General features: G+C 38.8%; 1 protein-coding gene across 2 annotated transcripts in view; it reads right to left on the minus strand.

The window, feature by feature from the left end:
* LOC138060898 (zinc finger SWIM domain-containing protein 6) overlaps positions 1–23,950 on the minus strand; it is a 116,568-nt gene that overhangs the window by 34,957 nt on the left and 57,661 nt on the right. For both annotated transcript variants that reach the window (XM_068925071.1, XM_068925072.1), the window contains exons 2-4: positions 17,699–18,055; positions 8,097–8,245; positions 7,411–7,561 (exon numbers count right to left, since the gene is read on the minus strand). In XM_068925071.1, coding sequence (XP_068781172.1) covers positions 7,411–7,561; positions 8,097–8,245; positions 17,699–18,055 — 657 coding nt within the window. The remainder of the gene's footprint in view (positions 1–7,410; positions 7,562–8,096; positions 8,246–17,698; positions 18,056–23,950) is intronic.

A 23,950-nucleotide genomic window follows, 5' to 3' on the forward strand; every position in this document is an offset into this window, starting at 1 on the left:
ATTAAAAATAAGAAGTTAAGCGGAAAGAAAAAATAGTGCTATGTACTAACTTGAGCTCATAATAAAAGTCTAATCTTAATCTTGGACATCATAATTCCACAGATATGGCCGCAATGAGTTTTGTACCAGCTCTGAAACAGAACGATTGTTCAGAACACTTGTAAGAAAATCAGTTCAATTACAAATAAAAATTAAAAAAAATATTTTAAAGCAGATTCTTGAAGAAATTTGGATCCTACTGTCAAACCCATCCAAATGAACCAAACTTTCTGTACAGCATCAAAAACAAACCCCTAAGACTATGCTTATAGACTAAAGGCAATTACTTCCATCATTATTCTTCAAATCTTGCAAATGCAGTTCTACCACAGGAAAGAACACCCTTGAAAATAGCTCCCACTGACTACCATACTATGGCCACACGTACCCTCAGTCCAGATACCATTATGACACATGCCAATAACCTTCTACTGTTCATAATGAAAGAAGAAGGAAATCACCCTCGGAAAAGATGGACAGAACCCATTTTTGCAGTCACGGGGGAAATGAAGGTGACAGCAACAATTGAGACATCGCAGGGCTATGACAGCAATTTCTTTAAGTTGTCATCCATAACTCAGGCCTTAGAGCAGCAAAACTGTCTTGTGACGCTAACTCAGAAATACTGTAATTCAGTGCCTCCAATGGCATAAATCATTCAAATACATTGACATATATTAATAGCATTTTCTGTGAAAGAGGAGATAGAAAACCATATGTGAATGAACCAAAGGCATACACATTTCATAACTGTATGGCAACCACACAGCTAAGACTCACCAAACTAACAGTAAGAAAAGAATTATCAATTAAGCAAAGGTAGCCTACAGGAAATGATGCAGTTGCAGACAAAAATATGTGCAAGATACCACTCCACCTAGCAGTCCCATGATGAACGATCAAGGGAAACCACACAAAGCATGGTGCATTCCTCCTCCTTTGAAACACAGATGTTCCTATAGCTTTCACTTCAAGGCCAAGAATTTAAGATATTAAAGTGCAATTGATTAAGCTAAACTAATACAGTAATTTTAAAGTAACTTTATTGTCCAAAGTAGCAAGGCATTTGCACTCTCATTAACTTTAAGGTAGAACATGATTCAATTAGAACTTCAGGTACCCAAAGAGATCGTCTAAATATGGATATAAGCTTGGCACTCAAATTTGAGAATTACAGCCTTTCTGTACCATTTTAGAAATACCATAAATACCATAAAATTTAGAAATACCATAAAACATGGGGAAAAACAAATGTTTCTGCTGCAAAGGTAATTCTAAAAAGGGATTGCACTAATTTATGCAGTTCCAGAAAAAATGGTATTAGAGTACAAAAACTGTAATGAATGCTTAACTTTAGTGATACTTTTTCATGGCAACACTGAAGTAGTCATCAAATCTGGCATCAGGAAGGAATTTCTCTAGGGGCATACTGGCGACAACCCTAGCTGCTTTTGTCCTTTTTTTCCCCTCCCTTAAGTACTAAGCAGAGATAATCTGTTTAGAATAGCTGGCATGTCCCATTCATACAAGTTTGTCTCTCTAATTGCAAAGGGAAGGAATGTCTGAGACAGAAATATAGATCGAGAATAGCTTCATTTAGTTAAGGCTAAAAGAATCTAACTTAGTATTTTCTAGAAATGAATAAAAACTTCCATCAGAAAAACTCAATGCTTTCAGAACAAAAAAAAAAAAAAAGCATTTAACACTCAGTCATTAGTTTGCTCATGGTAAAACAGTAACTAAATCTTTCTTAACTAATCCGTAATGATTCCTTGCTTGCATTCAACATTTTAAATTAAGTTTAGATGAAGAGCAAAGAGTTACTAATAAAAGATTAGGCCTGATCCTTGAGGAAAAAATGACAAATATATTATATTATTTCTCTGCATGACGTGACCTTGTAATTTTTTTAAATACACAGAGATGTCACTCTGATTCAGAAAATGACCAAAATATCGGCAAATATAAATTCTAATTAGACCACCAGAACGTCCCTAAACTTAAAAAGCAACCCACAGTAAGGCGCAGTGTTCCTGAAAAGCTACTAAGACAATGCATTAAGTAAAGACATGTTATTCCACTCAAGAAATACCTTTACAAGAACAACTCATTTAGCATGCATATCAAAGGATCTTGAGTGTGTTACCCATGAAAGCTTTATGCCAGGAATGAGGCTCATGGCAGTATCACAAGAGGCTCCAACACTTAAAAACATTAGGTACCGACAAGTGGCTGAGGTAGACAGGAAAAGCTTATGCATTTTGATGCGGAGAGTACCCACCTGGAAGTACATATTACCTTCAAATTCTCAACTCTGTGAAGCATAAGAATCAGAGATCAGGATCAGAATGAGGAAAGGCCAGAGTATGTTGGCCAATTATCCACCGCCCTGCCTTGCAAGAGCTCTCTGGATACACCCTCTTCCCCAGGACACAGCCATTTTATTTTTGGCCCATAAGAAAATATTCCTTGACTTAAAAAACAGCTCCCCTCCCCCTTACGTGATTCTTAAATATCAAAATGGAGGAAATCTATTAGAAATGTTTGTTTTGAAACATGCAAATTGTGTGAAGTTTCTTCACCGCAAAGGCAGGCAAGAGGATATAAAGATACTGCAAATGGTAGTTCACAAAAAATATATATCTGATCCTGTAATCTACGTGTTGACAAGCTGTTGGGCTCCATCACTCCACCAAGCAGTAGATACTTGTCTTAGATTCTTCTACTTGACTGCTTTCATCAGATTAAGCATCTGGGATTTAATTTAACAGTTTCAGCTTTATTAAGCTGTCACAAGAGCGGCCCCGCTTTGATAACAGTAGCTGCTCCAATTATGGCTTGGTTTAGGGTTGACAAGTATAATGATTCATTCGTGGCACATGAGAAGCAATAAAAGGTTGTTTTGCATTACAGCTTTAAAAATGTGGGCACTTTTTTCATTTAATTTGTCACTTAGCTTTTGCTAAGAGGACATTTAAATTGCAGTAAAAGGCAAATGGGGCTTTTAGTTTAAATGTAATCCCCATATTTAAATGATCTGTAATGGCGCAGTGTTCGAGTGGGAACACTATTGTTTCACAGTGGGCCCTGATGGTGACATGTGACATTTGTATTCAGGTCCTGTATTATCCATGTGGCTAAAGGGCTTCCAATTTCATTTCACAGCCAGAAGCCTGCAGAAAACACCAATTAACTTGCAGATCCCATTTGCCGACAAAACTCAGCCTCTTCTCGATGTCTGACATCTGGCAGTTCTCAACGTTTAATTCCAAAGCAGAGCCTTGCAGTCATCATGATCCCTGTGCTGGGGCATAAAGTCAAATTTTCCCCTTTTATTAAGAAAATCTTTTCACTTTTCTGGACCACTTTTGCTTAATTTTTGATGGATGAGTATTAAAAAATTATTGCTGAAGTAAGACTATCTTTTTTTCCTCCAGAGTGCAAAAAAGGTTAACTGACCTTTTCTTGAAATCAGAGATCTCTGTTCATCAGGCATAAGCAGATATTTACTGTGCATTTCCATATTCCTCCACCTTATCAATGCAATTTAATTAAAAAGACAGACTTAAGGGGCTTCATATAATTAATCATTCTGGTATGTTTAAGTCTTGAGCCATGGTCATTGACAGTTAAACATCTAAAGATCAGCATGTGAAATTTTCCTGCTGAGATACCATTTAAATAGTAACAACATGAAGAATTCCAGCTCAATGCCAAACTCTGCAAATGGCATTCCTATATTACTGTTCCAAGTTGGAAGTGATCACCGATGTATCACTGAAGTCACATCTAAATCCTTCTAGCGTGAGAAGTATATAAGCTAGTCTCATAGCTTCAACCTGTAATCCTGATCTTGCCAACACATCATATCTCTGGAGTCTAACAAGTAGCTTTCAGCTCAATCCATTATTTGAGATACAATAAGGGAATCAGCTTAAAATAACTATAATATTCTTCCTCCTAATCTAAAAGCTTTAAAAACAACAACAACAAAAAAACACTTTTATATATAACTAGCTAACTTGAGGCCCTCAAACCACAAATTGCTTATGGCATTCGGACTTTGTATTGACTTCTTAGAAAATGGCGAGGCTGCTCATGCTGGTCATGAAGACATTGGGGAAGTGTGATGGTGGGTGGTGGTGTTTTTTTAATTAAGTCAGCATCTTCAGACATTGAAAGGTCAATCTGACTTCTACTGAAGCTAACACAAGTTACTACAACTTCAGCAGGAATTCTAATCAGATCCAATGTGTCTTTGCCAATACCCAAGGTAGAGAGGAAGCATCAGTTAAGTTTTAATGATTGGCTCAAGTGACCCAATCAAGGAGCAAAGCCGAAGGTATTTAAGTATGCTGAAAATCCTACACCAAGACAAACCTGACAAAGCGACTGTATGCCTAACAGTTGGCAGATGGCATCCCAGGGCAAGCAAGCAGGCCTTTATTAAGCAGAGTCTAGATTTACATGCTTTACATGTGCTAAAATCCTCCATAACTACAATGTAAAATTCCTACCTACTTGTGAAATAAATGAGATTACAGCTAAGATAATTTTTTTAAAGACAAAGATAAATGCCAATATCAGATTACTCTGAACAAATACAAAAAGGTAAGTATGTAAAGGCCTGTCCCAACCCCTTTATCGATATTTTAGTCCCATCTTAGGAGAAGATCAAATATTTTAGAACACAATGATACCATCACTCCCTTAGCCCATCTCTGAGCTATCTCTGCCACTACTGCCCCAGGTCTTTGGTCTGCAGGGACATTCTGCTGCTCCTTCTACAGTTTGCTATTGTAACTCTGGTCTGACCTAACACCTCCTTGGCCTTTTGAACATTCACGCTTATTTAGAGAAGAATGTTCACCTTGAAAAAGGGATACTTTTTACCTTGAGTGAAACTCAAGGTGAAATTATAGCAAAAAACATGGCAGCAGCTTGTATTTTTCACACAAGGTAGGAGTCAAGCTGGAGAGACTTATCCAGTTAATTGCAATTTTTACAGAACTTGCTAAGCACCAGTGGAAGGAGTCCTACCAATGTGGGGAAGAACTGGACAGTTTAGCAACATAAAAACAAGACGTACAGCTAGAGTTGGAAGAATCAGGTTAAGTTACCCAGTCATTGTTCTGCCTTTACCCTACTGCATGCTTGAAGCGGGCTGAAATGTATTTGTAACGGAAACTGGAGGACAGGATCAAACTATTTTGATAGTGTTGCAGGAGGTAGAGCAATTCAGGACTGCAACAGCAGGGACTTCTTAAGATTAGAAATATAGTGGCCAAGGCAGCAGTGAGGCTGGAAATTTGCAGTGTAGCTTTTTGGGAGTGGCAAATACTACTCTGATGAAACAAGGGTAAACTACTCAATTCAATTAATTTGAAATATTGGTTATCTGATGCTGCAGGCAAAAAGATTCCAATTCCTCCACCTTCAGGTGGATGCTGTCAAGCAGATGATGTTAATATGAAACTGATGAAACAAGAATAGGAGCCACTAAGACAATTTATCAAAACCTTTTATGTTTATTGGCAGCATGTGGAAAGACTGCTACAGGTAACAGATGGAGAACACATTTCTGTCTCTCCCCACACCTATCAGCTCAATCCACATAAGCAACAAAGCATGAGACCCTCCAGTTTTCAGAACGATACAATTTTGTTGTGTATATGTCCATCTAAGTACGTGCCATGCCTGGCAAAAGGTACTATTCCCCTTCCCCTCCGCCCTCCAAGCCAAGGCAAGATCTTAACAATGACATGCTAAAAGGGTTGTTAAATTTGACACAGAATAGTTATGTCTAGACTCTCTGTCAGAGTTTTGTCCGCTCTAACTTGAAGCTTCCACCACAGAAGTCTCAACTTCAGCTACACAACCAGTGCTTTACCGGCCTAATTCTTCATTCTGAGTAAACATAATTTATGCTAAACAGACTCTATCTAGTCTTAACCCCACTAGACAGTGGGAAATTAATCATCGTCATCTTTAACCTTTACAAGTGGAAAACTCAAGTTCTGCTTTTTTACTTTTCCATCCTAAATGAAGAATTTTACTCTTGTTTTTATATAGTTTCATGTAGCTCGATTCTGGACCTTTAAAATATATTAAGTTCATTTTGATTTTTGGCTCTTTCAGTGTGTACACCTTATCCCACAGGCCATCATCTGTAAGTTTTATATACTTATTCCATTCTGCACAAGACAGGAATAGAAATATTGACCAGAACACATCTGAAGACAGACTTCTGTAAGACTAGACTTGAAGCGTACTTCCAGATTGAGTGGGAACACAGGTAACTACTCCAAGTTCCATGAAACACAAGGCAATTCTGTTTAGGCTGTATGTCTTCAGTTTGCTTTGAGAAAGCCTCCAAGACAGCACCCAAAACCTTACTGCAGCTAACATATACCAAATTAACCCTTTACCTCAAATACCTAGTGAATTATCTTTTAGAGAAACAAATAATTAGATTTACCACTGCTTTTTAAATAATTCAGGTTGTTTTTTGTCACTGTTATCTTCTACATGCTTGCACACCTACAGGTTGGTAGTTTGTTACAGTACCTTGCACTCTATGAAAGCAATGGTGGTGGTCTATTATTACTTAATATTATTCTTCCCTGCCACCTACCCTCCTTTAGAAAATCAGTGACATTTACCACAAAGCACTTTCGAACTTCCCCTCACCGCCACAAATTCTCATAGATTTTCAGAACTTCTGAAGCAGTTACAAATAGTTCAAACTGTGTCAGCTAGTTTCTGGAATACTTCAGAGCAAGTATCAGACTTTACCAGTAAAATATTCTTTTTCCATTACTGCCTGTGTTCCTCTAACTCTTCTGGAACTTAAGTCGTGTATCCTGTCACAATTAGCATTTGCTGGAAAGCAGGAATTGTTTTAGCCATTATTTGATCTCCTTCCCTGCGCAGTAAAGGACTTCTGCTTTCCTTTGTTATATCTTCTTCTGTTAAGAGTATCTTCTCATACTCTCAATGAATATTCTCTTTGCCTTCTAACCCTCTCTAGTTGTGAACAGATTTCTTCCTGACCCTTTCCTGTTTGTTATTGGTTTATATACTTACCCTCAGTTGTATAGATATGCTTCCTCTTACTGTTTGATTCCTTTTAGATCCTCAGGTCATTCACAACCTGTTGCAATTGTACTTGTTTCTTACCATGCTTCCTTTCCTTCCACTGCTATTTTCTCACGCAGTAGATCAGAAATGCCATTTCACCCAACCGTAACTGAACAAGCAAACGTGCTAAAACCTCCAATCTGTTTTATCTAGTACCACAACCCCAAACATTTCATTGTTTCTCCACTATACACACGAACACCTAGATGACTCTGAAGTCTGTGCATTTACCCAGTTCATCCCAGAGCTGCCTATACTTGTCAGTCATTGCAGTTCCTTGTTGTCTCCAAAGCGACAGACGAGGGTCAGCCATGAACTGTTCTGTTATCAATGTCAACATGCGAGCTCCATTTGAATCTCTCATCTTTAGCATCTCTCGCACCTAGAAAACGAGACTTTTAATAAAAACTTGGAAAAAAACCCACATAGTATAGACAATATGCTGCAGTGTTAAACATTCTACCTCTCTGCTAAATAAGAAGTACAATTAATAAAATTGAAGTTACTTTTTGAAGTAGAAGAAAAGTTAGTCTGTCTTCCCAATTTTAATAATGACTTCGGATTTCGGTATGCCACTGCAACTCTTCAAACACACCTCTTCCACACGTAATCCACAGGTATATTTTACAAGCTGCTGCAAGATTATCATACCGGTTTCGCTCACATTTTGGTGGGGAGGAAGAGAACGGCAAAGCTGAAGATGGTTGACGTGTTACTTCATGTCCTTAAACTGATCTCAAGACACATTAGATTGTGGTCCATTGCTGTAGAACAACTCATTAACTTGCCATCATGTTCCCAAGGCTTAGTCTTATTTAAGAACTACTGAACTTTGAGTAAGATGCTAACAAGTATAGACTGGCTAGAGGGGGGAGAAAGACAGAAAAAAAAGAGAAGGTTTAGAATACTCAACAAACCTTTGCAAAAAGCAAATTGAGCTGTTTCCCTGATCCATGGTATCCACCCTGGGAGAGGAAGAGTTTAACCTGTTCTTGGACCTGTTCCTCATCCAAATGCCAGCAGTTTTCATCATCTATGCTAGCACCTGCTGTTGGATCAGGAGCACCTGCAAACAGCAAGAAAAAAAAAACCATTACATTCTATAGAAAGATTGAGGTTCATGGGTCCAAGGGAGAGGAGTAATGCAGAGCTTTTTGGATTTGTGTTCTGTCCTGTTTTGGATGCCTTGGCTTTAATCAAAATAGTCTTGAAAACAGACTTAAATTTCTCTGCAGTAGCCTATGCAGTTAGTGGGAAAGAAATGAAAACCTAGGAAATGTCATTTAAATAAACAGTATTTTATAATAACAACATTAAAATTAAGTCTTTTTTTTTCCTCTCTTTCTTCAGCAGCTATACTAGAAACATTTTACATGGTAAATTACACTTCGCATAGCATTTCTGTAACTGTGATATTAAAACTCCTCTCCCAAAAACACCTGTGCAATTCCTGTTCCTTCAGTAATCTCGCTCAGGCGTACGTGATTGATAGTAAGCACTGATACTGATGAGCATGAGGAAAATCATCAGTGCCTATAAGCTGTGATGGCTCTGCAAAGCTAAACAAAGAGTGAAAAAAATCCCCAAACAAATCCAATGTCTTAAAGCACTAAAGGCTTTTCCTTCCATAAATAAGAATCACAGCTGTGTAAGAGTGTGGTGCTTTTGAAGGACGATTTTTACATAGGTGATCTTACTACTATTGAGTTAATTCTACTTAATTCTTCCTGATTAGTAGCCCAGTGCAAACTAAAGAGTGACTGGATTTATACCAGGAAGTGCTCTGGCAACAGGTTGCTCTAACTCAAGTTTTACAGTTGAGAGCAGTGATTTTCCACTTGTGGCCTCTTCTAAAGGGCTGACAAAACTAAATAAGTTTTTGCACCATCCTGCAATCTACTTACTTCTGAAGAAGAGTGCACCTCCACTGGATATTTTTTTAGAGGTATTCAAACTGAAACGGTTGAAGAGCACTTCTCTAGACTGTCAGAGAAACTCAAGTTAATGCACCACCATAACAGATGTAAGGTATTTTAAGCATGCCCTAGACTCAAGTTAACTCGACATTTAGGATTTGGGGCTCATCACGATTGCACTTTATGGAACTTTGTCAGGCTAGGATTCAAAGGTACAATCTTTGGTACAGAAGTTAAATGTAATAAACGTGATCTTCCCAGAACTCTAATCAAGACAAAGTGACTGCTTTTGCTGAAATGTTTGAGCTCCTTCTAGGATATACTCTCTATCTCCATTAGGTTTCTAGATGTTAGAAACAGAACCACGTCACACAATATATCACCTTGAAGGCCACGTTACCTCTATAACCAATCCAAAAAGAAGGGTACTGCTGGGGAAGGGAAACTACATGGTCAGGCTTGCAAAAACTTGCTTCCAAACAAGTCCCGAGAATTTGAAAGGAAGAGATAGCTACAACTCTTCAGATTCATAAGATTTAAACATTGATTTTATTGATTTAACTATTCATTTCACAACTGCAGCTCTGCCGTGTAGGTAAAGCTTTTAGGCAGTTGCAGGGAACAGTGGAATCTTTATTCAGTGAAAACACAACTGGAAGATTTCAAGCGTTAGAGAGATATCTTGTATGCAGCTACTACTTGCTGAGAAAGTAAAAAAAAATCATACAGCTCAGCAACTTCCTAACCTGCCTCCAACTTGAGAACCTCCAACTGGGACTGCTGCACTGGTGTTGTCCTTATATGTATTTTTAGATTAATAAGAAACTGTGTCTTTGAAGATGTGAAAGAACTCTCCTGTCTTCCACAGGAACCGTAAGAGTGTCTCTAAAGACAGGAATCAAGCCCCAGACTGTACAAAAACTAAGGAATGAAAAACTTCCTCATTCTGTGAGTGCTTCCATCGCTACTATGTTAGTTTTAAGGGGCTTTCAATTCAGTCAGCTACATGAAACACATGCTGATAAGTCTTCAGTTGCAGAGAAGAAGATAAAAAGGGAAATCAAGCCACATGAGAACAAGCAGTGCAGCTGTTGCACAGATCCAGGTTTGTAGTATTACCTTGCAAAATATTTAAATATTTCATTGCTCTAAACACATAGAAAAGCCTTGTGAAAAGAAATTATTAAAAAAATATATATACAAAAAAAAAAACTTACTGTATTTTACTTCAATGGAGATTTAGCTTTAAATAATCTCAGTATGGCTACTTCTAAATTGTATTAAAAATAGCCTAAGATTCCTCAGCTAAGCTTCCCTATTTAGGGAAAAAAACAAAATTCCTTCCGTAACTGTTTACATTTTATCAAAAGCTCATTGGTTAGTTTGTGCTAGAAGGTTAAATTTCAACATAGCTACTGCAGACTCCTCAAGAGCAGCGTTCCCCTATTGGAACAAGGGTGCCCATCAACCTAGGCCAGCTGCTTTGCCCCCCCCGCCACCTCCCCCAGGACTCTAGTATTGTTTTAAATCAAAAATATTCCCTTAAACACTGCTGCCACGATCCCAAATACACCTTCTTCCCTAGGGGCTCAGCGTCACTACATTCGTACCAGCACTACTTTCACACCAGTAGGTTAGAAGAGGTACCAAGGGAAGGGACTGAAGATACCAAGCCAAGGGTCTGAGCTCTAAGATGCTATTCAGCACAGTACTGCAAATACTTCTCATTCAAAGCTGTTTTTTTCACAAGCTTGTATACAGACTACAATCTGTATGATCAAACTTGTTCTTTAGGAAAATCACGATGCATAAAGAAACTTCAGTGCACAATTTACAGGCTCCAGCGACAGTTGTAGCTCACCACTCTTCTGACGCGGCCAGCGGTCTTCAGCAACAGCAGTGGATGAATAAGGCAAGGAGACGGTGTGTCTGAACGGGCACGAGCCCGAACCCCCAGCGGCAGCCTTGCGGTGCACTTGGGCAGTGCCATTCCCCCTGCCCACATCGCACCTGCACCGTGGATAGACATGAGAGTTTCTCCAGGCCTCTCACTTGAGGACTTTTCAAGACTTCTCTGTTCACTTACTAGAAGGTGAACACTCATTTCATTGATCTAGCTTTTCTTCCTCTCTCACTCACACACACACTTCACTGGTGAGCAAGGGACAGGATATCTAAACTGGCACTTTTCTTTTGAAGACATGGTACCAGGTTAACAGAAAAGAAATTACTTAAAACAAGCAGCAAGATTCCAGGAGGGCACTGCCTTTGAAGGCGAAAAATGATGGCCTAGTAACAACTGGCAAGAAGGGTCAAGTTTAAAGCCAGGAAAATCTAAACGTTCAATTGCGAAGACAGCAGCTTCGCTTCGGGTCCTGAGCGGCTCCGAACACACCCCGCGAGGCCCCCGGCGAAGGGTGGCTTGGCTGCTGAAAGCAGCACGGCCGCTCCTGAATTTAGTCTCTACAACACTGCTTGGTACTACAACCAGCTCCCTTTCCCCACCTGTAAACTGGGCATAAACATGCTTCAGAGGGTGCCATGAGGATGATTAGTTCACATTTGAACTATGAAAGTGAAAAGCGCTGTATAATTATACTAAATATTAAAACCTGTAATTAAATAGTGTCAGTTTACAGACACTCACATATTACGCTCCCGCGCCCCAACCTCTGCCTTTGATAACTTCTGTCATGACTGATCTCTGAAATAGGCTTTATGTTACGTACTTACAGACAGTTAAAGACATTAAATAAAATATTTAGCCTAAGTATATAGAGATGGCCGTACATTTTTACTCATGCTCTACTACTGAAAATTAAAACTTCCACACAATCTTAGCAATCAAAGCAGGAATACTATGCACAGTTGTTTCTAACAACATAGACCAGAACAAAAGTTTTAAAAGGGAGTTAAGGCCTTTATATTTACGGTCCTAACACTTTACATGTTAAAAAGAATCCACTCCCAAGTGCTAAGCAGCAGAGCATTTTAAAAAAATACTTTTATCATTTACATAGCAATTTTAAGAGCAACTGCTTTTAAAATTAGCAACTGCATTCAAGAAGCTGTGCTGTATATGGAGAACTTAACTTCTAAAAGAAAACTAAACAGAAGCAAAGCACGAGTCATTGACTTTTCTTTCAAATCTGTATCAACAGTGGAGAGAACGTGGCCTAAAAACAGCCTGAGCTGCAAACTACTCAGGAGCAGATCGACAGTGTAATTTGGACAATAGAATGCAGCGTCTTTAAGACAAACTGCTTCCTTGATCCTTATTTCTGAAGCATCACAACAGTCGTTCTCATCTTCAAATGAAATCGCATCAACTTACTTACTCATTCCAATACTGCATTTTCAAACTTCATTTTATGAAAATCTTATGAGTTAAGTATACAAATGAACTGTAGATCAGTTAAATTTTATTAAATGTCATCTCATGTCAGCATTAAGGAGAAGACAGGGAAAAAGACTACAAACAAAAAGCATAACTTACTAGTACTATGCACAGATTGAATGGTCACAGCTAGAGAGCAAGGCTGCTGCATGCTGACTCACAACAGAATGATAATTGATTTTATAAACTTAGTGTCTTCATAATTTTTCTAAACAATAATTATATAAAAACAAAGATCATAAAATTAATGATTCAAAAACATTATTATGCCTTTGATTCCCCAAATGATTCAAAGTTATACGTAAGTCACTTCACCTTGCACTTGATTTCAGAACTCTGGGGTGGAAGAGAGCACCTGTGAAGCATCATTAAAGCAAAACAGCAACTGCCGTGAAGCAGCCAGTGCTAATACCAGAAAACGTACACACAGTACAGTCTACAGTAAGTTGGCAAGGAAGGTTAACAAACCCTCAAGATGTTTTTAAACTTTCAAACACTTCTTCTGTCCCTTTCATCTGCACATACAGCAAAATGCATAAACTCGTCTCCTGAAAGTATCTAACCTCTCCTGCTAAAATCCTGGTCTCACTAACATCATTAGCATTAAATTTCAAAGTCCACTCGTGCGGCAGAGAGAAGAACTTCCTCATCAGTATAAAGCAGCATGCAGTATTTTCATTGGGTCCCCTTATTTTGTTACATGTCTCAGAACAACATATCCTAATTTATTTCCTAAAATACATGGAAAACTGGTTGCCGTTTCCCACACGCTTCCCTTGCAACTCATTTCTTAAACCTGCTGGTTTAAGCAGGGCCATATGAAAGACTATTTTTTTTTTTTAATGTAATTTATATGCTTTAATAGTAATCAGCTCCCTTCTTCACTTTCAAAGAATTCCAGATGATTACCAATACAGAGTTTTCTGTTGCTCAGCCCTACTCTACAATTTCCCACTAAAAAGCCCTGTCATTTCAATTAAATACACTAGGTCTAGATTAATACACATTCATCTGTATGTCTGGATTACCCCTAGAAACTTCCAGCATAGGAACAGCACTAAATAGTCTGAAATCTTCAGGCAATATGGTCCTTTTTTATCCTTTTTAAAGCAAATCTGAGTATCTTTGGTCGGTTTTTCCTTGTCACGCGCCTCCGTGAGAGCTCTAGTTATGTGCGTTGCAGATGAATGTTTGCAGAGGAGAAACCTCGATCTGCCTGGGCAAATACAGATGCAGCTACCCAGGCACCTCTGCTTCGAAGCACACAGGAAGACAAACGGACCTAAACCCCTTTCTTACACTCCCTCCCTGTTACATTTAAGCTCACTTGCATCTGGTTTCTTATCAAAAAGTGACATAGATTTTGTATTTAATTAGAGAATAGGAGAAATTCTGGAGAATTCCATATGGTTTCTCTAACAGAAGAGATTACAACAGCAGCATGAAGCACTCAGAAAAAAACCAATACAACTCAAAATAAAAAACCGAATTGGTTTCTTAGGCTGTACTTCTACCAGCAAAAGGTAGGCCCCTTTTCGCTCTGCATATAATGAAGAATCGCGACGACCTGCCACGCCGCGTGCTCTGCTCCCAGCCTTAAAGCTGAGCCCGCCTGCCCTGCTCCGAGGGTACGGCAGCGGGCAGGGGGCTCAGCCAGGCAGCGGGATCCCAGCCCGCGCTCCCGAGCCAGCGTCGCTGATGGCAAGCGCTGCCTGAAGCTGGCAGCGGGGGAGCACAGGCTATCAGCATCGACAGCCACAGCGGTCTTCAGTACAGGTGACTACGACCCCACAGCTCTCCAGCTTTGAGACCATCAGGAGCGCATACGATTGTAGCTACTACAGCGTTACAGCGGATGCAACAAATCTTCTCAAACATAGGAAGTGCTTTTGTGTACTAAAGACTCTCAAAAAGCCACTTGTAAGGCAATCACTACTAAGTGCAAATCAGCGTGACAAAGACCGAAGAGGGTTACCAATATATCACTCAGCTTTTCTGAAGAAGTTAGTGAACACACCACATATTCCTGTGCTTCTAGCAGCATCCCCTTATTTTTTCCTGGAGTGAGTCTCAGTCAGGAAATAAGAACGGATATTGCATCACTTGTATCCACCGAGGAACTCAAAGGGATTTGTCATCTCAAAACCTGTGTGTGTCATCAGTGTAAGTCACTTCACTAGTTCCCCCAGTAACCTCTTTTACAGTGACGTGGTCAAAAACAGTCATCAAATGCTGCATAAGACAAAAATTTGAGCAAATGAGCAAGTACCCAATTTACCTTTTGTGAAAGGAAAGTACTGCACAGTTATTCCATCTCCCTAGCCAGTTCATAAGCAAGTCAACAAAAATGCTGTGGTCAAAGCTCTCGAAAGCCATAGATCATTCTTAAATAACAATAACAAGTATTCAAGAGAGCTCATTTCTTTTGCTTATTACTGGAATTAGAAGAAAAATGGAACGAGTACAGCCACCACAAGTGAAAAAATAGAACTTATATTTAACAAAGAAGAAATCAAAAAACCTCTAGGTAACAGTGAAGATAATTTTCTCATCTAGCTACAGATTCAGGACTTCCATTTGATTAAAGCTGTTTTTGCTACTTCAGTGCTAGTTCTCCTCTTACTTTTCTAAGAAAGTTTTTATAAGTAAACTTTTCCTCTTACTTACCTGTGCCTTCAAGTAGTGTTCAATACAATTTCTCTTCAATCAATGGTTTAGCGAGCTTAAACTGTTCAAAGGAAGAGAGGTCTACAAGACAGTTTTGTATAGTTTTTGTTCTGTAAACAGAACATATGCAGCACAAGAGATATGGTGATCTTGTGTTTATCAGCATATGCTTGGATTTCTTTTGAATTTTTTTTTTTTATTTAAGAAATTAGACTAGAGAGCAAAATACCTAATTACAGTATGAATCCCAGAAGAATGCTTACTTGCCATGCAATCAGAGGTGCTTACTTTTTCCTTAAAAGAATCCTGTATATTTTTAGCACAGCAAGCATGCTTAAAAAAAAATAAGACTATAGTTTTAGGAGGGTTCGCGAGGAAGAACAGAAAGCTATAGATCTCTTTCTGTAACTGAGCTTTTCTTTGGTAATAGCAGTTTATTTTTATGCTGCCTAGATTTTCTAGTTCAGTTTCTGGTATTTTATTAAGAAACACCTACAGTCAATGAAGACGCAGAGTAATCTCATTTACCAGGAAAGCATCAAGGAGCATAAGACAAAAGTTTAAGTTTTGTGCATATTTTTAAACCATCCCACTCAAACTTATTGTAAAAGTTCGTAATTGCACATCAACTTAACTTTTGGTTTCCTACTCTTTTACTATTTGGGCTGTGATATAAACATTAAATATCTCTCTAATAAATACCTTAAATACTAATGAGTATACTAAGTAAATATTTCCTTATTTTGACAATAAGGAAATAACTGACACAGAGATCAGCATGCCTCTGATTAGTGTAAGTAGACTTAATGTTGATCAGGTTTAAGCACTCTCTACAGCAGGCTTTCTTCTTTCTCTTCTTGCTTCACATTAGCTATAATATAGCTAACATAGTCATACACAGACATCAGTCTTTCTTCTCCCACCTTTGCTTCCCCTTCCCTCCCCCTTTTCTAATCACTTTCAACTGTACGTCTTCTCTGCGCCACTGACATTCACTCCATAACTGTTCTTCCTCTCAATTCCTTGTGTTCAGGCTACTATTATTCTCACTACGCATTCCTTCAGCCTTCACATCTGAGGCATCTTCCCCTATCGCTTCACGTCCTGCATCTGCTTTATCTTCCCTTTCTTTCCACTCCCAGACAGCTCTGCCACCCACCTTCGCATTTCTTTCTGCGACCATTAAAGAGAGAGCCTTACCTCTGGCCACCTCCCCAGAGCAAGTAGAAGAACACTACTCCTGAAACTCTTCTTCCCAGACTCATCCTGAACCCAAATTCCATCATGCAATAATTCTTTTTATTCCTTCTATAGGCTTCCTATCCAGTCACATTAGAATAAAGTTTCCTGTCACGACTACAAAAATTTGCAACATCACTCTTTCTGCTTTGTATATCCCCCTCCTATTATCCTCAAGGACTACTCCCAGCACCACCTGCCTATAGGTCACTGGACCATACGAAGAGATGTTAGTTTGCAGATGAGCCCTGCTAATGGAAAGACTTGCTTCTATTTTTCTACCCATACAGCATCATGTGCATTTTTATTTCTCTAATATTAGGCAGCTTGATTGTGCTTGTGTTGCAAATTCTGGGGAATGGTGGCCATACCTCTTAAAATCTAACATATAATAACTGTTGCTGTAAACAAACGAACAAACAAAAGGTTGCATTTAGACTACTTATGCTTTCCCTCTAAACTGCACTTGGAGTTATAGCACTGGTCACATTCGAGGACATTTCTACCAGCTGACCTTACAGGAACACAGGACTGTAAGAAGCTAGCTGGGTCAACTCAAACTGTCAATTACCCACTTCTAGTCCAGCAGGCAGCCACCTCAGAAGCCTCATATCACAGTCAGCACCCTTTAACAGACACAAAAAGTTCAGTACGAGAAACTGAAAGCCATTAAAACTCTGCGCTGCAGAAAGAGAGCAGAAAGATCAAGACCTTGGCTGACGCTGCAAAAGGCTGCTGCAAAAGTAATAGGAAAATAATATTGAAATACAGGATTTACATTTCTCCTGACTTCACATACAAACAAAATCCCAAAGGATAATAAATGCATACTTAATGAATGAAAAAACAGTAACACCCACTTGCTTTTATACTTTGCCATTAAACAAAATTACACAATCAAAACGTCAAAAGATTAGCTTTAAAAGAACAAAACAACAAAAAGATGCAGTCGGTAAGCTGACTGCAAGATAGCGTCTTTGAGCAATGTGCCTATACAAAGAAGAACATTCAGCTTTCCTAGCAGGAAAATACAATTGCGAAGTAGGTCCGACCACATATTAACAGAACGGCAGGCATCAATCTCATTGCTTATGAATTCTTTTCCCTTTCACAAAAAGTTTACTTTTCTAAATATCTTAAAGTAAACCTTCAACAACAAAATCCTCTTTTGCGGATTCACACAATCACACAGTAATTCAGGTTGGAAGGGACCTCAGAAGGTCACACTCCTTGTGAATGCCACAAAAAAAGCTCAAAAACCAAAGAATGAGGAAAAGTGAAGAACAGGTATCAAACTTACCATGGACTTGATTGATTTCTGAATTCTGAGAAAGAATTTCATCTGCTAATTTTTGAGCAGTTGGCAAAACTTCTGTGTGGTGCACTGTGATCAAATACTGTACAAATTTTTGTAGTTGGTCTCTGTTCATTTGAAAGAGTGTCTCTGAAATGGGAAGATGCAGTTTGACCTGATCTGGCTTGCGGATCCGGTATAAAGAGAGTGCCACAACGTGGGCACAGTAAAATATGTCCTTGTTTCCACAGCTACAGGTCACTGAGGTAATCTTGCAACGATCAAAGCTGATAGCTACATTGCAAACAGTTTCTGGCTCCGATTGCATTGCAGGCTCTGTCACTGTGCCACTCAAGTGGAAACCTGTGCAAAAAAAAAAAACAAAAATGCTTACATTATTTGGTAAAATACTATGAACTCATTGTCAACTACCTTTCATTAAGAGCATAAAAGTCATTTTGATAATATTTTAAAGATCTTGCTTTAATTACACTCACCTATGAGGAACCCTTTCTTTCCTAAATACCCTTTTCATCTCCAATAAAATCCATCAGAGGTAAAAAGCCCGTTTATGAGCCTTTTTTTGCCATTCCAGTCTGATAACAAGAAAAATATTTGGTAAAAGATACCTGTAGAAACAGAGTTTCACCTGATAAGACCAAAGTGAAACTCCCAGTAGCTCAGCAAGTCTGCAGCAATTTTCCAAACCCCACACCACAGACAGTACACCTCTGAGCAAATTTAAACACTCTTTCAATAAGCCAGAGGGAAGTAGTGCACTCTAGTGGCATGAACCCAGGTCTTAATCTCAACTCTGCCACTGATTCACTTAACGCAAGTCACTTAACCTCTTTGCTTTCACCTCTCCAACAGTAAGCTGATGCTAAAGCTCACCTTCACCTAAGCGATGCAGTAAGACAGCTATATTTGTATAGCGCTTTGGAGATGGAAACTGCTGCAGTTACCAACTTACAGGAAACCAGACTTACAGCACCGAATCAGACGTGTGCCGCTTTTTAGAAGTCTGCGTTATGAGCTTGTTTGCCATTCAGTATGATAAAGGACAGGGCAGAAGAGCAGAGCTTTCTTATACTGTAAGAAGGTATGGTACATAGCAAAAAAGGTGTTCACTTCAGTGAAGACTCCAGGACTCAAAAAACAGCCTTGAGTTGAGGTCTTAAACACTGTGCTCTGAAGATCAGACCTAAACCTACCTGTTTTCCCAACAGGAAGACACAACTTTTGCTCTCAATACTTTATCACGGAACAGCAGATTTTTTTTTTTTTTGGGGGGGGGGGGGGGGGGAGGGGGGGTTAGATTTTACATAAGCATGACCCTGACTTCGGCTCAAGCATTAAGTCAGAGGTATAGATACAGAGCAACACAACCAAATTTCATATGCTGCATCAGTAAACAGTGCATATAAAACAGAAACTATCTGGACCAGACCCTAACAAGTAGGATGTTACATGTTAACTATTTATAATGGAAATAACATAAAAACACACTCTCTTAAAGTCAAAAACTGATTTTAGTATTGTTAAAATACAGGAAAAATGTCGTAGGAAGAGGCATCACATGAAAATTAGGTGGAAAAAAAGGTTTCTATATACATACCTCTAGGCCAAAATGTTATACCTTCAGTTGTTTCAAAAAAAGCTCTTTGAGTTGCAGGAAACAAAGAGGAAAATGTCTCATTTTTTCCATGCGTTTACACTGTACATTTCAGAGCAGGTTGCGTACTCAGCATCACTGTTTGGATTACATTCAACTGCAGTACTCTGATACGCTACTCTGAATAAGCACACACTAACCGAGACTTTGCAAGAGGATGTTTACCAGCTAAAGTAGTTACTGATGAAACTCAAGAGGCAGCAAGTTGTAAAGCACAGAGAGGAAGGGGAGCGAGGACGAACAAGCCTAAAAGTATTTGGTATTGTTGCTCTTGCCTCCTCCCAACACTTTTAAATGGAGAAGGGGAGTAGAACTGCCCTCCCAATCATGAACTCCTCCCTATTGCCCCCCACCTTTTTTTTTTTTCCTAAGTAGTCATGACACGCTCCTGCGAGTGCTCTCTCCAAAACAAACAACAATAAAAGGCTTTGTTAAAACTTTGTCAGCTCTATTTATTTCAGGCCACTTCCCAGTAAATGAAAACTGGGTTGGTAGTCTCAAGTAAATTCCTATTGGAGTACGTTGCATGTTGTATTGTACGGGAGATTTTCTTTTTAATAGCAGTTTCCTGTGAAGCACACATGGAGCTGTTTCTCCTCTATGAGCTGAGGAAAAGCCTAGCACTTGAATAACAAGACTGAAACGACCTGATCCCACTTCCTTCCTACTACTCTTAGTAAGCAGTTAATCTCCCATTAATTCTGGCAGAAAAAGACACAATGAAAGATTTTCCATGAAATCGATTGAAAAAATTATGACCAACCAGCTACTCCAATCATACTATCACTTTTAATTTGTCAGCATGCAATTCAAGCATTCAGAATGACATAGTCTTCCTGGAAAGAGGAACATCTCCAGAAATACCTGAAGTTAAGAGAAGCACCTTCAAGCCCTACTCGTGTTCAAACACACACACAGCTCCCTGCTCCTCCTCCCTATCCACGGAGATTTGTTTGAGAATTCATGTTCCAAGCAGCAACATTTATCAACAGAGGTCCTGGTCTAAACAATGACAGTGCTAACACAGTAAAGTTACCTAAGCTACCCTTCTTAAGTTACAGAGGATTCAAACAAAAAGCCCAGCTGCCATTGCAGCCTAAAACGTAGCAGCTCTTCATTAACTATGTTGCAATGACATACTATGCCTGGTAATTATGAAGCACTATTTTGCACTTCTTTTTTTTGTCTGTGTATTTAAAGAAATAAATTGTTGTTAGTAAATACGACCCTTAAAAAGGTTTCAACATGCCACAGAAAACCATACAGGAAATTTCACCTCAGAAGCCCTGGCAAGGCTGTTAGAATTTAATCTGTTGGACATCAAATACCACCTTTGGCACTAGTCTACAGCAAGGCAGAACACTATACAGGGAGGACTGTTCCCCTCGGGTAGACATATTCTTAAAAATCTTTTTTTTTCCCTGACCATCCAATATCCCCCAAACTAAGAGTGTCAGAAGTTTACAGCAGGGAGAAAAAAAAAAAAAAAAAAGAAAAAACAGAACAGATTCACTGTACACTGCTAAAAAGAAACAGTTGAGTTCAGCAGTAACCTATCGCCTAGCAAGAAGAGAGGTGTTGCAAGCTCCTTGAAGAAGGCCAGAAGAATCACCTGCACTGGGCCTCGAGGATGGGGACATTGCACTAACAAATCCAAAGGAGCAGAAAGTCTCATTTGCTAAAAGCTGTAAACCTTCTCTCCAAAAAGGTATTTCCCTTGAAAGAGAAAATTCATCTTCTACTCAAAGTTATAAACCTTTACTGAAAACACTTATCCTTTCCAAAGAAAATCTCCCAGAACTGTAGTGTTTCACCCTTAAATAAATAGCTCGTTCATTTTTTTTATCTAAAGATAACAAAAGAGTTGCAAGCAGCAAAGTGTGTGTTCACTCCAGAAGCTATTTATGGACCAAGGATGTTTCACCTTTTCCCTTCAGCTGCTGCAGTTCTAAACATTTTCATGTTTTCAAAACAGCACGTGACCAGTAATTCAACCTCTACTGACATTTTCAGTGCGCAGAGGGTTTGCATTCTGCAAAAATGTATTTAGAAAGCCAGTTAGAGCATTAAGACAACATATCAAATGAAGCTCTTTCACTAAGGAATTTTGCTTCTGTTGTTGAACGCTCACCTCAGAGACAAACGCATAGCAAAAAAGTGATTTAGCAGCTGAAAAATAGTGGGGTTTTCAGCTGCTGTACTTCTGGAAGGAGACTGTGCCAAAGTGTCATCAGGAGGAAAGCGTTAAGAAGTTGCTGAATTTTACAAAGTAATTTTCGTCACAACCTGTCTGACAGCGTCCTACGCATTAGCTTAAAACATTTTGGGACTGTGAAACAGTTTGATAAATGTACGTTCACGTTACTACAGTGCGTTACTACATATTCTTCAGATGTACTTCTGAGTTTTGTCACAGAAAATAAGTATTTTAGAACAAAACAAAAATAAAGGAAACTGCAAATTGTAAGAATTAAGAAGAGAGATGGGAGGTGGCGGTGGCATGAGGAGAAGGATCAATAGGTTGGCTTTCAGTTACTCAAGTCAAGCAAATTTTGAAATAGTGAGTTCCATTAATTCAACATGATAACCAGCCAATGTATTACAGTACATAAGAAGTGTCAATGATATCTCACTAATTTTAACTTCTCCTGTCACCTCGTGTAACAAAGTATCTTCCTCAATCTGAGATTTTACTTTGCTAAACTTTGTGGCCCCTAGTCAAAAATACCAATAACATGACATCGAAACACGTTAACAGATTGAAAAATAGCAGGCTTTTCTTATGAACATATGATAGAACTTCTTTAATGTAATTCATAAGAAAAAAATCCAAATATGGACTGCATATATTAAAAACAAAAACAATCACAAAATTTTGCTGTTGAGAATTCTGATGATTAAAAAAAATGGTCTAAGCTCTGCACCTCCAGTTGAAAGCTTTGATTGAAAAACAATCATATATCACCACTGTGTATAGTTTATTTATGATATGAAAAATATAAAAACATCAGAACTGTAATACAGAAATATCCTAAAATTTAAAAAGTGACTTTCAATAGCTTGGTGCCATGTGCCTCTTGAGAACACATTGCATACCGCATCCACTATATACATGTTACAAAAATTAGGAAGTATGCTAGCAACTGTAGTTGGAAAATGATAACTATTGACCCACTAACCCTTACTTTTTTTCAAGTAGTTTACAAGAACTATCTGTATACTCCTATTAAACTGGGCTGTTTTACATGCAGAGAGTTTTGAAGAAGAGATCAACAGATGAGGTTTACTTATAGAAGACCTTTCCTTCCTGAAAGGAAAGTGAAATGCAAAAAATGGGAGCAGCTTGGTCTGAGCACTGGAAAGTGTGCAGTGAGCAAGCCTTGTACGGATAACCTCCTCCTGTGAAGGTAACAATCAGTATCATACCTTCTATCTTTAACAGTCATTCAAATTAACTTGCTGGCCTGCCAGCTAAAATTTATGCAGACTACTATATTACTTGGCAAACATATAACCACTCTTTAAATAATAATAATAATAATAAAAAAACCCTTTGCTTCATCTTGCCTACCAAATAACAACAAGAAATCCTTATGGAAAGAAGTTCCCAACTGTGCCCATTAGCTATTTTTTCATAACTTAGATCAGTGGTTGCACTTTTTTTTTTCCCCAGGACAAGCAAAAGTCTAAACCATGTTTATCTCATTTAAATTTTGTTTTTTAAGAAACGGTTTTCCTTTAAGATGGCAAAGTAGTATCCTAAATTCAATTCTGTCTGAACTTTGGAACACTCTAAAAACAGACCAACAATACACTTTGAAATTATTTTTAAGTCAAAACTTTGCATGCCACCACTCAGCCTGGAGCTAATGTTAACAGCCTATTTATAAACCAGAGAAAACAGTGATTTAAAATGGAAAATACTTGCCCATAGTACCTTAAACACACTAGCACAAAAGGTAATAAGGAGTGGAAAAAAGGACTAATTAACACGGGCGGTACATAAGATGTTTACTGTATGCAGTGAATGCACCCAGTATAGGATAGCTTATGTTTTGAGAGCGTTACCACCTAGAATAAATTTTGCATCGCCATTGCACCCAAACATTAATAGAGCACCTGTCACACACAGCTGCCACAGATTCCATGACTCACTGTCATAAAGCCAATAGTCAGGATTTGATATTTCGGATCGTTGCATACAAGTGAGGGAGCGGAAGCAGCGATACATAATTCCCCGCACACACTCCCCTCGTAACTTGGAAGTTCCCTGCTTTGGGCGCCTGTCCAAGAGGGGGTATGCCGCAACAGTGCCAGAGCTAGTGACTCCAGTGCTGAGACTTACTTGTCCCAACACTGTGATTTCAACAGTTATATTTTAAGACCAAATTCTATCAGGACTTTCTTCAGCAGCCCAACCTTCAAGTCTAAAAACTGTTGAACTACTCATGTCCAACAGACAAAGGCCTTCGCTCACCTCTGAAACAGAGCTACATAATGCCTCTGTATCACATCTCTGCTGCTCAAAAGCAACCTTTTGTGGTCCAAGCAGGAGTCATGCATGACTGTGGATGGGATACATC

The sequence above is a fragment of the Struthio camelus genome, chromosome W (genome assembly GCF_040807025.1).
Source record: "Struthio camelus isolate bStrCam1 chromosome W, bStrCam1.hap1, whole genome shotgun sequence".
In the NCBI taxonomy this organism is placed as follows: domain Eukaryota; kingdom Metazoa; phylum Chordata; class Aves; order Struthioniformes; family Struthionidae; genus Struthio; species Struthio camelus.